The following is a 16243-nucleotide window of genomic DNA, read 5'->3' on the forward strand; positions in this document are numbered from 1 at the left end:
AGCGTTTGATCAAATATTCGGTTCTTATTAACATGTTTTATGCTAAAGCGTGATACGTTATGGTGTTTGAAGTGGGTTTACTTAAAAAAACAAGTAGATATAGTAGTATCAGAATGATAAATTGTATCTGGAAAGTATTTTTCGGCAATAGAGGGTCTTATTATTGATTTAGAGGTACCAGTATCGATTAACAATTTAATTTTGAGATTTGGAATTTCTATATACGGTAGCGAGTTAATGGGAAGTATAGTTATTTCCATGTTTTCGCGTTCGATGGGCCGATTACTTGGAAATGTTCAGTGCGATTAGCCTCATCATTTGTGTCGTTTTCGTCTACCAATTAAAGAAATTAAAAGTTCCTTTTCGATTTTGCTACTTCTACTCATTTGTTGTGAGGTAGACATAGAAATAGTATATTATTCACAAGTGTATAGTGGAGGTTATTATTCACGAGGTGACGTTTACTACCACGAGCGCTAGCGAATGGCATAAATCACCGAGTGAATAATAACTCATTATACGCGAGTAGAATATTTTTGTTACATTATTAGAAACGCTATTCTTCGATTTTTAAAAATATTCCATCCAATATATTATTGTTAATTTAAACATAGTACTGAAAATTATAATAATATCTCCATAATAATCAACACAAAAAACTATTTATTAGTTTGACAAATATTGGGTATCTAATCTTACAATATGATGGTACTTTTACTTTATTTTTTAATATTTTTATGTGTAGAGAACTAAATTGAAAATATTTAGTAGTGTTTTACATGATAAAATTGATAAACCGATTTTTTCTAACAGAATAATATAATATAGCTAAATGAAGGAAAGATTTGACCGTAGTGATTAATGTGTATTATTAAGGTCTAGCAAGCAGTCGTATATAATGGCTAAATTATACAACAGTTGTGGATTAACATCATTATAAAAATATTGTGTTGATATCTAGATTCATTTGTGTGTTTATACATTAAAAAAATTAAATTATAAAACCAAATCATTGACAAACAAACATTCTTTATAATTTGTTTGCACTTGTTTGTTGATTCGTCTAAAACCTATTTTATGAGAACATGAGCAGATCAATATAATTCCATTCATTTATACAAAAGCGAACCAATAGTTAGCTGTATGTGAGGTAGTAGGAGCACCGAAAGAAAGAATGTAATTGTGGAATTGAGGCAATGAAACAACAAAGTCATTCATTTTCAAAGCTTCGTTCAATTACATGAAGATAATGAAAAAATGGGAAATTACTCACATTCATTAAAGAATTGCGGTAAAAAATATTTAAATTTTGATATCTTACGAATTTTGTTGAATTTTTATAGTATTTGTTTTTACAAAATCTAAAAGATATGCATAAATCACACTATGGTTGTTTTAAACAGTTTATATATGTATACATTGTCTTACTTTTAGGTTCCTTTTGATTAAAAATTATTTTTTTCGTAAAAGGTTTCGACTTGTTTCGGTCGGTCTTTATCTAAATTTGACTTTACATTGATAAGTTGCATATAAATATTAAATATATTCTGACCTTAATAAATAAGTTGCATTGAAATTTTTTGAATTCGATTAAAAATTTTATTCAAATCGTTTTTATCATTGGTACCTTTTTCATTCCTCGGTATGTGAATCATTTTTAAAAATGTTTTTTTTCCGTTTCAAGAATTGTTATAATCGAACGTTTTCTTTATAAATTTTTTTCATCATATTTATGACCTTTTGTCATTGTTATATAAATTAATGAAATGTTACGATAGTGTATTATGTCCTTCATAATCTATCTACTTATCTATTTCGTGAGTTCCTTAGTTGTTAGGAAAGTCCTTACATAAATCAAAATTTACAATATCAAATAAATTACATCTAATTGAAAAATTACAAAAATTCTTGGATCGAAATCAAATACAATAAAAATAGAATTTTTAGAATGAGTTCACATACATAGAAAAAATTATAAAAAATCCTTAAAAATTTGTGTAGTATATATAATTATATTTCATAAATTTCAATGTAACCGTGAAACATTCAAATTGAGGGTTACTTTACTCGAAATGTGATAATTAAGAATTTTCTACACATATTCAAAACGGATTTTATTTTGATAATCATGTAGTTGCATTATATTATATTATATTATATTTTGATAAAGACTGATATAAAATTGAAATCGCATTATTATATCTGAAAGAATATTTGTCTTTAAAATTAAGAAATTAAAAAAAATAATACAAATATGACACTTATATTTAGAATGGTTGACCTTCATTGACACCTTAATATCCATGAGAGTTCTCCAAGATTCCTGTGACTATGCACAAATCTTCAGTGATTTTGTTGGCTCTAGTTGTGTTTCTGGAGCGAATTCCAAGGATTATGAGTTTGATACTGGAGACTCCGAGAAGTTATGTGCCCAGTGCTTACCCATCAAAAACACATTACGTAAGATTCAAGATTTTATTTAAGAGTAGGCTAAGCTATATTTTTAATAATAAATAAAATTTCAAATGTTGAAAAGAATCATCTGAACTATATATTAATTTGCTAATTATAATATTTCGATCTCATGTTTGTTGTAAAAATTAGAGAGTAATTAAACATTTTGTTTCTTTGGTGAAATCCTTAGTTCGAAGCTTGGTGGTCATTGAAAGGTTTGTCAAGATCTTTTGTGTGCTTTACTGTGTAACTCCTGATGTTTTCCTCTCTGTTGTAGATAATTTCGTTAATTTGTTTATATTCACTCTTTCATTTTTAATATCATTCAGAAACCTATACATCATCCCACTCTCAGAAATGTCTCGGTAACTGATTTTACCTCTTCTTGCAATTGCGAGTCATTTAAGATATCGATTTTGACAAAAGAATTGATTAGCGTTACGTTCTTTGCTCCTGCATATATCCAGGAATGTTGTTACCTGAATTATTAAATTAGAAACACAAATCGAATTGATAGTAGAAACTATATACAAGACTATATCAAACAAAGGAACAGGTATTACGAAACTAAACAATATCATGAATAGGTGTTTAATGTTGAGTTTAGTTTAGCATATTTTGTTTAAATTGTATAGATATTGTTGAGAAATATATAATTTAATCCTTAGCATCGAAAACCTGTATTTTCATCATTATTATTATTTTATCAGTTAACAAATGAAAGGGTTAAAACAAAAATCTTATATTAGACACTAATGTAGACTCATCTCACTTATTTTTTGGACAGTTCTCTTAAAGTATGTGTGTGTTTGTTGCGTAAGATCACCTTGATGTTTTGATTGTAGATTATTTGTGTAAATGTGAAATGTAAATGATTAATAAGAAGTGATATTATACTCGACCATAAAGTCAAATGATATTCTAAACGATTATGTAAGTTTTTACCTTCTGATCACGTAATGGTCTATTCTTTGTTTTTTAGCTGCTAAGTATTGTAATGCAGATTCTGACAATAAACACTATGGTTCTGATGGTGCTCTAAGATGTCTCTCTACTGGGTATGGAGAATATGCCGTAATAACTATTAAAGGTAAATTGATTTATCATATGAAACAGACCTTTCGCTTCAATCATTTGTAATTATAACGAGACTGTCGAATTTGAGTATTGGTTGTTCACTTTTATCGCCTTTAGATTAGATTAGATGATCTATTGTGTACCCCGGACTGTTCACCAGTCAGGCAGCAACGACTTTGCAAAGTGGGCTATCTCTCTGGGGGCTATGTGGCTTACCTCTTCTAGCTTTAAAAAGCTTGAATGTAAGTATCGTAGTCTTTGTTTATGGATTGCTTCGCCCTTACAAAGGAGGTGTTCGGCGGTTTCCTTTGGTTTCTTACAGAAGCGACAAGAGCTGTTCCGATGCTTTTCAGATGGTAGTTCACCTTACAATGTCCAGTAAACATACGAGTAAGTAACTCTCCTTAGCTCGTCTTTGTTCTTTTCAGACCAACTGGTGGAATAAGAAAAAAAATCTTCAATGTATCTCATTACATGTTTCTGATTTCTTCCCGTTTTCTCGCATCTTTAGGCCATGACATGATTGATTTTTGTGAAAACTATGAGAGGTTGTGGTCGTATGGAAGATATTGTCCCGCCTTTTTTTGCCAGATGATTGGCTCGTTAATTGCTGTGTACTTCGGTGTGGCCAAGTGTAACTTTATTGCTCCCATTGAGCTTAAAGATTCGATGCAGTTCAATACTAGCTTTGACTCAATTTTATAAGAGTCGAGGGCTTGCAAGGCTTCTCTGCTATTTGAGAGAATGAATATCTTTGCATTCCGGCAGTGCCGTTATACGCAGCGAGTATAACTTATCCATTTTCTGTTTCTGAGCCTCAAGGGAACTCATTTGTCCATTGATGTCGACTTGTTATTATAATTATATAGTCTATAGTGAAGCATAGTTTGGAAGACATGGTGCCTGTTATCATATCTATGGGCAACTTACTTGCCTATAAAATGCTAAGATGTCCAGTCAGGTCGCCGCGCTTCATGTTCTGTTCTTTGTATCTCTTTATTGCTTCACTTTCTATGAAGGTCCTCAAATGGGTTAAGTCTAAAATGACTTGTAGTACTGCTGTGGGTCCTGGCCGTGTCGCGCTTGTTATCGCAGGCCACCCTTTGCAACTTATCTAGGGTTGTAACCCAATTTTGGTTTTTGTTCTTGGCAAGAAGAATTCCACTTCTGACACAATGTAACGTTGTAAATATTGATTTAACTACGCTTTTTTAATATTAATATAATTAAGCGCCTGACGTGGCCTACGAAAACTATATTATTAATTGACGTTTCAATTGATGTACAAGCTTTACACTAGGTGACCATACTGTACAAGTTTATAGAATTGAATTTTATTTTTGACACCTAATTACATATACTAAAACAATTGTCAAATTTCATAATACTTTCTCAATTCTAAGACATTTATTGGTTCGCATTGACCAGCAGTTATACCAAATTCGACAGATTCCATAGATTCGAATACTATGATATTTATGAACTATATTAATTATTTTTAGATATCGTCGATTTTAGAGATAATTCAGAAAATTTCCTAGCTCTTTCCAAAAAAGGTGATGCATTACCAATCACTAATTGGTTCGTTAATCCCGATTCAATTTTAAATGTGATTAGTTTGGGTGAAGTAGTTGTTAAAAATAATACGTCTAAAAAAGAAGACATCATTCAACTATTGAAAGCAATTGACTTACATTTTGGAGTTAGTCTCAATAAACAGTTCAAAGTGTTTGAAACTTTTAATGAAACCCAGGATTTGTTGTTTCCTGTGAGTATATCGATTTAGTAGAAATTTTATTTCTGTATTAAAAAATTAATGTGAATCCTATATTGTACAATTCTCACAATGCTACTGCATTATTCCTTTTCCATATTAGACCGTTAGGTTTTTAAGATGGTTACTCTAATTGTGCACAAAATTATTCACTAATGTAAATAAACAAATATAGCCTCGAAATTTTGCTAACCATAATTGATATGTTTTGTATTCTCCCAATATTAGCATGAATATTCAGGAGATTTTTCGAGTTTGTTTATAAAAAGTTGGAGGAAAAATTTGGACTTTAGCTAAATTACTGAGAAAACTAATAATTTTTTTCAAAAATTTCAGCTTTCAATAATTTTCATCTCTCTTAGAATTGTGAAAGCTTGTACTATTTATGATAATGCCTAATATTTTAACTTGAATCATTGCATTACTGGCTAGATATCGAGTACAAATATTTAGATGTCTCTCATTAGCACAGGTAAAGTAATGTCTGTTATTTAATTAAAGTAAGCAAGGGTAGGCGGGTTGTACAACATTTCATTTTTGTTTGAAAGAAGGTAGAAAAATTATTGATGAAAAACAGATTCTAAAAATTGAATACATACTATAAAATTCTTTTACTACCACATTAAAAATTCACTTTACAATTTAACCGAAGTTATTTACCTAACTTCTTATTAACTTTGCTTGAATATTATAAGTCATTATATGAATAAATGAAAAATTATGTAAGAAAATATAATCATAAAAATTGTTTACCAAAAGGAAAATGGAAATAATAGGCCTAGATAAAAGTTGACCTTCAGTATTCTAAGATGATAACTCGGTTAATAAAGGAGAGTCACACGTATTTCTAGATTTTATTGGAAATGTTACATTTATATAAAAACTTGAATATATCTTACACCTCTGCAACACAAATGGAGTGATCTAAGCAATACTTGCAAATATAATAAAGAAACTATATTAGAATTTATAATACTCATTTTTAATAATATATATTTTTCTTTTAAAAATTGAAAATTAATAAATCTTTGAACACCAATGGGCTCTTCAATAGCTACTTCAAATTATTATTCATTAAAAAGTGTGTAGGTGATATAATTTTATATCTTCTTTATAATGGAAATGATGATACATAACATAATATAAAAATATCTTACAGACAACACCTCACAATTCTATCTGCCTTTACAAAACTCCAATAGGTCACTCTCCAATCGGATAACCCAAAAGGGACAGCAAATTATACCTTGACAGATGCTTGATTACCAGTGGCACGTTTTCTATGATTAAAAATCTGCCAAAGTTTCAACAAACGAAAATAACTACAAAAACGTCTATTTTTAGAAACAACATATATTGCCCAAAATGATCAATACATTAACAAGGAAATTAATTCGAATAACCTTAGTGTAGCCTATTCACAGTATGAGAAAACAAATTCTATAAGAGATTCAACTCCATCTATAATCCATTAACCTTATCTTACCTATAAAATTCAACACCGTTCATAACAACCTAACCTAATTTAACCTATAAAAATTTAATACATAATATAAACAATGAAAATTAATAACGATTCCTATAGTAATCAGTTGAAGAGCAATAAGAATCGACAAACTTCATATTTATGTCAAGTGTCATTTCAAATATTGTATTTTGATTCACATGAATTAAATAAAAACAAAGTTGAGAGAGAGAGAAATGCTTTATTGTCAAAAGATTGTTACAATTTGTAGACAGAAGCTTGTGAAAACTAAAAAACAAATATAAATGTAACTAAATAAAGACACAAATAAAATAAAGTTTGAATAATAAGAGGAAACCACAATGAGTAATAAAATTATAGGTAATAGTAATAGGTAATAATTAGTATATAAGTCCCTAGCAAAATTAGACCAATATGCAGCATGCCTGGAATTAAATATTATAATCAAAATAGTCGCGCAGAAGAGTTTCTGTGGAAAAAATATGCAATTGCATTATTTTCACGAAAAATCAATAGATAAAATTAAAATTTAGTAATTTTTTTAAGGTTAGATTAGGTAGGTTAGATTTTTTGATAAAAATGATGCATTTGCACACTTTTTCACAGAAACTCTTTTGCGCATGCGTCAATCATCATGACTTTTCACACACAGGTAGATCTTGATGAGATCCATCGAACAAAGTTATCGATGGTTCGATATCTGTTAGCCTTCCTGAGATAAAGGCCTTTTCCGGTATCTCCGGAAGTAAATGTTTCCGTGTAAAATAGATGTGATAAATCGATTTCTCGTATCATCAAAGGTCTATGTATAGAGTTTATCATACACTTAACATTTTTTCTTTGCATTACTTTTTTGTTTCTGACCGACAATAATGTCTCAACTAAGGGAAACATTATAATACGCTCTTTTACTAAACTTACGGTCTCTTCAGGAATACACTTTTTCTTATGCTTTCCCTGCGTGGTTGTTTCGACTGGGTGAAAATATGATTCTAAAAATTGAGATTTGTTTGATTTTAGATTCAAAAGGTTCTATGTATATCTTATTATATATAGAACTATTTTTCTATTATTAATATTTATTATATACACCCTTGTAATACTAGGTTAGCGACTTGTAACTTTCTTGAATAAATAATTCTTAAAAAAGGTTTTTTCGAATTAAATGGTGCAGGCAGTAGGATATGTAGGCGTTAGTGAATAACACAACTAATTCGTTTAAACAATATATTAATGTACCTGTGAAATATTGGAACTTTTCGTTGAATGAACTTAGTATCTCAACTCGAAATCTGTTGGGTTGTGAAAAGAAGAATTTCAAGAGGGTATTGGTAATTCCAGCTACCATTCAAGTTATCCAAAATAATGAGTTAGCACTAAAATAGAGACTATTAGACATAAAGAGTATGCTAGACCATATTATGATATTAAGTTTGAATTATTTCATTTATTACTACTAAACTAGAATCAGAATTGGTAATAAATAATACAAAATTACCTCTAAACGACATTTTGTAGTAGAAGTGAGACTTTTCAATGTGCTTCTAGCCTTCAATGTAATAATAAACAGTTATGTGAAGAACAAATACACTAAAATTAATACCAAAAATAAACCACTACTTAGGAGTATTTTCAGAGAATGGAAAGTTGACAATGAAATGTTCAGAAGATACCGAAATCAAAATTCTGATTTTTCTAAGAAAAAATTAGCCCTCTAATATTTCAAAAGAGAACTTTTAATCAACCACTGGTTTGAATAAACTTCAAAAACATTTAAACATAATTAATATTCAGCCTTAGGAAATAAATTCGAAAAAATTGAATTCAAACGAAAATATTCGCAAGAATTGATTAAATTAAAATAAATTGAATCTTTACACATTTTTTAATTGAGGATTGTGACCCGGCAAATTTAAACACCATACTTACTAATTCTAATATATTTCCAAGCTTTCAAATACCTATGTATTCATCATCATCAGGGACTCAAATTATGGTCAAAATACAAATTGAAAATATGTATTTATAAAAGTATGAAAATGATAAAATTGATCACATATATTAGTTGAGAAGTGCGGCGTTACAAATTTTGTTTTTTACCTAAATTTATCGAAATCAAAAATCAATATTTAAATTGACACTTAATAGAAATATACAGCTTATTGATTCTGGATTTTTCATATTGATAATTGACGAGTTTTGAGTAAACAATACAATTATTGTTAAAAAATCAATAGTCGTGATGGTACACCCCTTAATATTATTATCAATAGCTCAAACTCTCACGATAATTTTTTTTATAATCATGAATGATATTTTCACAGTATCGTTAAAAAAATGACTTATCATTTTTTTAACAGTACATATGTATTTATCAATTGAAGAAGAATTGCGGTGTGATAAATATTGTTACATCTTTTAAAGAACATTAGATCCATCAATTTCAAAATTCAGTATTCAAATTGACGCTTGATGGAAAGATTGATTCTGGTTATTATAGAAATCGTTATTAATTCTCATTGGTTGGATTATGAATGACATAAAATTTTTAGAGGTTGGATTAGGTTAGATCGTTATAGAATTTGTTTTTTCAAAATCTAAAAGATGTGCATAAATTACACTAAGATTATTTAAATCAGTTTTCTTGTTAATGCATTGATCATTTTTGGCAATATATGTTGTTTCTAAAAATAGACGTTTTTTGTACTTTGTCTCAGTTGCCAAAACTTTTGCAGATTGATAATCATAGAATATCCTTCATAAAAAAATGTGTGGCTAAAGAACACCTATCTGGAACATAATTTGCTAACGCTTTTGTGAAAGGCTATCCGATTGGTGAGTGACTTCTGACTGACCAATGTATTTTTGAATTTGTTGGTATTCTTTTGCTTTACTGAAATTAGAGGTTGAATTTTTATAAGTTATGCCCTTGAAGTTTTATAGAATTTGTTTTTTCAAAATCAAAAGTTATGCATAAATTACACGAATGTTATATGTATATTCATTCCTTGTAAATTTATTCTTCTCATTCGCAGGAATCTACAATGGGCTTGGCATTTAGTGCTGGATCAGGAACTTTTGATGAAAATTTCCAAAGTCTACTGGAACGTTCTGAGCAGTGCGAACCAAAGAACGTCGCTACTTTTATCCAATGTAGCTTCTTTATGACTGCTATTATTATTTTTGTTATTGGTATATTTAATTGAAATTTGTATTGACATTTACTTATATTTACCACAGTATTTCGCAGTTTCTACAGTATTCTTTCATGGTTTTTATTTATATACTCCTTATTATCAATGAAAACTATTTTGATTTGATAAGATATAATTTAGATAACTTATATAAATTATTTTTTTATGTTATTTGTTCATTTTACTTGCATATTCCTCAATAGTTGCTATATCGAAATATTACTAGTATAGATTGTTGTCCTTCTAACAATCCTAATTTGACACAATAGAATGTCGTTCTCCATCTGTGCAGTTCATGTAAATTCATTTCAGGTGTGCCGGACACACACGTACATTGATTACAGTTACTACAAGATTTTCTTGTGATTTTGTTTCTACACAAATGGCAATGTTCAGTGGTTGAGTTTTACGATTTTCTATTTCTCTTGAAATTTACTTAGTAATTTTTTAGGAAAGCCTTCATGCGTTGTTTTATTTGGGGTGATATGTGGGGTTTTTGGAACCATTTCAACATGAGAGATCTTATCAGATGGTATGCTACCTCCTCCAAAAATTTTCATGTCATATTAAGTACATATCTGATCTACTAAATCAACTTTAAATTTAGTTTTAATGTAATCAGTAATTAACTCTTGCTTCCGGTACCCTCCAGTATCTTCATCAATAGTAATGTCGTGATGCATTGTTGATAAAGTCAGTAGAGCTTTGCTTTTTTTTGGCAATGTGAACCAAAGTGCACTTTTCCTGGTGAAAATCAAATAAACAACAACTTAATTGTCTACTTTTTTCGGCTATAAATTCTACCACCATTTGGACCTTATATTTACGAATCGTAACATTGATATCAAACTTTTTTTTCTAGTACTTCCATGGCTAATGAAACGCTTGGAAAATAATTGTCAGTTGTAATATTTCTGCCCGTGCCTTCAATATATTTCAAAATACTGAGAGGGTATATAGTTTGTCCCGATTTTCCTAATTCTATATAAACATTTCGAGTAGATCTCTTATGGGAGCTAATTTGTCGAAATATTTTTTTTGATTTCCAGTTAAAATATTATCAAATCTACTCCATTAGAAACGAAAGCGAGATACAGACACCGTTAAATATTGTCAAGTGTACTATTAATACCATCTAAAAAAGGCAATCCAATTCAGATTTGGAAGAACGAATTACTCTTTTAGTCACCAAGTATTTATATATTATACATTGAATGATTTTTCTTTTATTTAAACGTTTGTGTGCCCTTATGCGCAATTAGTACGCAAAACAACAATTTGAATTTTTGTACGATTTTAATTTTATCAAATTTAAAAAACAATGATAACAATTAATATTCTTTCCACTACCCTTCATTAATCTTTATCTAACTAAGGATGAAAAATGTCTAAATTCTTGGATGTGTTGCTGATGAGAAATCGAGCCATTTGGTCGGGTGAAAGAGAAAGCAGAACCAAATGTGAGATACCATATCCTCGACTACTACGAATCCCTAGAGATAAACCTTCTAAAAATATTAAAGTTTCTTTCTAACAAGCAGTAAAAATTATGTACGACCATTAAAACATTTGCGTCTCCCACTGTAGCAATAAACATCGTGTGAAGCTCTTGAATTTCTGGACACTGTATGAAGAGTATAATATACACAAACACGCTGAATATAAGAAAATCATACATCAGCTCATTTGTGAATATCAAATCATGTGTAAATCAGCCCATGTAAACCGACAATTATTCGGAGCTTATCTATCTACAGGAATTGGGAAATGACTACTGACATCAATCATCTGCAGTGATTTTAAGTTTAGACATTATTCAGATCAAAAATCTAAATTTTAATCAGTAACTGATGTAAAATAGCTTGTCGAATAATTAGAAACGTTATCAATTTCGAAACGCAAAAATTGTCAGATAAGTAAGTAAAAATTCAACAAATAACATAAAGAAATTCGGGTTGGTGACATAATAAATAAAATTTTCAACATAAATTTACTAACTATTGTGGATTAGATTATATCCAAACTTGGTCTTGGTCGATACCATTTCTAATCGAAATTATAAATAATGCATCTTTTGTTATTTCTTGAAATGTGTGGCTGATTGGTGTAAGGATGAATCCGAATTCATGAGTGAGCATTTTTATTCCTAAAGAGCTATATTCTTGTTAGTCATGTTGTTCTACATTTATAATTTCTACTCTTTAAATATGTAAGAAAATGTAAATATTTGTTTTTTAACTATTTTTGTTGATCATTGATACATTTAGGTTCCTAAAAGCTTCTTTATACGGGATATACTATGATGGTTCACAGGTATAACGGAAACTAATGGTAAATTTTTCTGAATTTTCTTCTTCGTTTTAGTTTTTCGAGGAGCTCGTTGCAGTTGACATATTATTTCTTTTAGACTTCCGGTTATGCCGAAAGTATATACATGTCTAATAGCTCCATTTTGTAGATTTTCAAATATTTATGAAGTTTCAAGCATTCTTATTCAGATTAAATCTAGTAGTTAATAACCCTATAGCTCCTTATATTTTACTTCTAGATAAACAGCTGCTTGCCACATAAGTTATCTTATTGAGCTGGTATCCTTTCAATAAAAGCTTATAATGATTTTCAATTATTTTTAGCAGCAGTAATTTCAAAACTATATTCCATTTATACAAAATCAAATAGTTTTCCTTCACTCAGCAACAAAAAAATATTTCGTTAAAATATCTTAGTTCTTCATTAAGTGTAATTTTTGCCAGTTTTCACACTTCCATTCTAAAATATTTAAATTTGATTATATTGTGATCAAAGTAGGCTGAGGGGATTAAAACACCAGAAATCTACTATCTTCGCTTTTTTGCAATCCTACAATTTGCACATTTTTTATCGTGTTGTATTAATTTATATTACTTTGCATTTTATCTGCGTTACACTTATTAATTTTATCAATCTTAGCAGCTTAGATTACTTTTGTGTATATTTAGTGTACAAATTTTATTAGGATCTGAGTAACATTTGCTTCATAAAATGTATTTGGAAAAATTCAAAGTTGTTTAATGAAACAATGTTATTCAATAAGGAACTATTAAATCAAACAGTTATTAATTATCAATATTTTCTATTATGATAAAGTGAGTTTATACATGTGGTATTATTAAACAAATGAATTTTTTATGCTAATACATTATGTGGTTATATAATTTTTGATAAAAAGAAAGAAATTCATTATTGTTTTATAAGGATTGTGGAGATAGTGTTATTACAATTAAAGAGTTGTATTATGTAATGAAGGGTGTTTCAGAAAAAGTTCACCTCCGTCTCTAGGATAGACATAAAAATGAACAATAATAATTGGGACCTACTCACTAAAAAAAAAATCGTAACACCACCCGTATTCAAGAAAAAACTTATACACATTCTTTACAATCTTGTCGAAACTACTGGCAATATTGTAATGAAATTTTCTATGAATAGATTTTGGACGTTGACACATCCCATGAATTAATTTTTATGTCTGACTTTCACATAGTTACATAGTTTGAAACAAGTAGTATTGAAAAAAAACTTTTTTCAGGTTAGATTTGTTAATCAAACTTTCAAATGAACTTGAACATCATTCAATTTTACTTCAAAAATGTATTTTTGCTAAAACTCGATGCTGTGTACTGTTTTTGGAATATTTTGATTTGCAAATTATGAAGAAATAACTTACGCTGGTATAAAATTATAATAAAACGAAATTTAATTAGTGTTCGAAATGTCTTCCCCTCTTACGATTAAACAAATCTATCCTTTTTTGTAAAAAATTTATTAATTTTCTAAACGGTTGAGGATCAGGTATGAGGTCAAAGAGTCGTTGAATTCTTTCTATTTTTAACATGAATATAACCATCTGTATAAAAAGGAGGTCTTGATCATGATAAGGATGTAGCCGTTGCCCTTTAAGTATCCTCCAAGTACTTGAAGAAGACATATTTGTGTGTCTTACCATATTTCTTACGCTAACTGTTTAATCTTGATCAACTAAATTTATTTATTAATTTATTAAGAGATTTTGTGGTTCTTGGCCTACCAGAATATATTTTGTTGGTCTCACATTCCTAGTTTTTCGACGTCGTTCAATAGCTCTAATGTATTTTTACTTGGTGATTTTTTTCAAAGAAATCATTCTGTATGACGCATAACAGGTGTACTAGAGTTTCCTAAACAATCGCCTAAATTCAATAACATGTACTCAACATTTGAATATATATTCATAAAAAATATCTAATTTTTCAAATAACACAAATAACAAGGATTAAAAAATCTAGTTATTGTTGGCTTATCGTCATAACTATAAATAAATGACAGTTTTTATGGCAAAATAAATTATACTGGTTAATGAATTTCTATGAAAAAAGTTACACGAAAGAAAAGATCCCAGTGCCATTTTTTTAACTTTTATCCGTTCTATTATGAGGTCTCATTTAAGTGAGAAAAAAAATTAATTCACATATTATCCTAATTAATAATAATTAATTACTTTATTATTATTTTATACAGCTTCGGTTATTACTAATAATTTTTACCAAGAGTACCTTTTTGGTGTAGGATTGAATGATGTTTGAATTCATTCGAAATTTTGATTAATAAATTCATTCTTAAAAATGCTATGTTCAATACTACAATACTTGGTATGAACCGTGTAATTAGAGCACCGAGAGACATATAAAAACAATGTATCAGCTTTCAAAACTTACTCCTATAAAGTTTCATTACAATGCTGCTACAAAATCGTAACAAATGTCAATTATTTTTATTAAATGCTTTTATCTTGAAGAGGGATGGCATTAAGAAACTTTTTTACCGAGTAAAGTACTTTTCAGTTTTCTATCTATTCTAAAGGTCGGATACCCTGCTTTTGTCACACCCTATATAAAACGTTATGCCTTACTTATTTACTTATAACTGATATATTTGTAGCAATTTAACAAATGGCCTCTGGTGATTCAACAATCACTATAAAAATCTCGAAAACACCGTGTCTTACTGATTTATAAGATCCATTTGATGTGAACAAAAATAAGTAGAAAAGAGATAGGTTTCCAATGATCACTGTTATTTTGGCATCTATTTGTCTGAACACGTATTTTTCTATCACTAAACCTACGTTGATAATTTCTCTGTCCTTCCACTCTAGTATGAATCAACGAGTCATGGAAGGCTCGAAAGACCAGAAGGTGTAATTGTGACTTTTGGTAATATTGAGTATGCATATCACCATCGGTTCCAGATGTATCATTATATTCAATTTAAACAACTGTATAAAAACAAACAAGTTTTGTTCAGAAACCTATAAAAATCTTTGTATTGATTGCCTTACATTTTGGAAGCTTATAACTTATAAAAGTGAAACTATTTAAAGTTACAGGATAAATCATGTATGTTTATGTTAACATTATGAAGAATAATAAATTCGGTGCTTGTACAAGTTTGTTAAGAATATCCTTATATCATCATAGGCCAAACATGTCAAAAATATTTTTGATATATTTTTTTCGAATGTCAAATCTATTTTATATTTTTAAAGTTGTAATATAAAATTTTCTACTGGTGAGTGTGTTTTATATTTTCTGCATTGATGGTAAAATCGTTATTCCTTACTTAAATTGAGACATGCAAAGACGTACCTCGGGCTTTCAAAGGCTCCAGTAAGATATATAAATATACTAATTTTTTATTAGTGTTTTAATATTTATCTAATATATAAAAATTTCGTGTCTCTGTGTTTGTAATTAAACTAATTAAATTCTCATGAAATTTTGTGTGTATATTGAGTAGGTCTGAGAATCTAACATCTATTTTTCATCCCCTTAAATGTTTAGGGTAGTCCAAGGGTTTTCCTTTCCAGATGTCTACCGTTTTCACTTCTCATCGAGAAAACTTCACGGAGTAGGGAAGAGAAAGAATCCGGTCTCCTGTCTTACCCACTATATAGTTTTCAGCCATTTTTTTTTGTTTTATTTGTGAATCGATGACAACTCTCATGTTAATTTCTCTGATATTTATTGGTTCGAATATAAATGAGGTTAGGTTATTTAAATCGGTTTTGGGTAATATATGTTGTTTCTAACAATGTAGTTTTTTTCAATTGTCAAAACTTTGGCAGATTCATACTCGTAATTCATATTTTGTCCTTCATGATAGACATGAATCGCTAATGAACGAATTTTTCAGTGCAATTATTTATTCACAATTCATCAATAACTGATAAAGACAATTCTA

General features: G+C 29.0%; 1 protein-coding gene across 3 annotated transcripts in view; it reads left to right on the plus strand.

Moving 5' to 3' along the window:
• Window positions 1-15572, plus strand: part of LOC130902273 (transferrin-like) — a 46157-nt gene extending 30585 nt beyond the window's left edge. For 2 of the 3 annotated variants that reach the window (XM_057814260.1, XM_057814261.1), the window contains exons 9-12: window positions 2272-2460; window positions 3437-3544; window positions 5034-5299; window positions 9827-15572. In XM_057814260.1, coding sequence (XP_057670243.1) covers window positions 2272-2460; window positions 3437-3544; window positions 5034-5299; window positions 9827-9997 — 734 coding nt within the window. In that variant the 3' untranslated portion in view covers window positions 9998-15572. Of the gene's footprint in view, window positions 1-2271; window positions 2461-3436; window positions 3545-5033; window positions 5501-9826 lie in introns of those variants that run through there. The other variant, XM_057814262.1, reaches the window with a different exon arrangement.
• The last annotated feature ends 671 nt before the right edge of the window (window positions 15573-16243 follow it).

Source organism: Diorhabda carinulata, chromosome X (assembly GCF_026250575.1).
Source record: "Diorhabda carinulata isolate Delta chromosome X, icDioCari1.1, whole genome shotgun sequence".
NCBI classification, from domain to species: Eukaryota; Metazoa; Arthropoda; class Insecta; order Coleoptera; family Chrysomelidae; genus Diorhabda; species Diorhabda carinulata.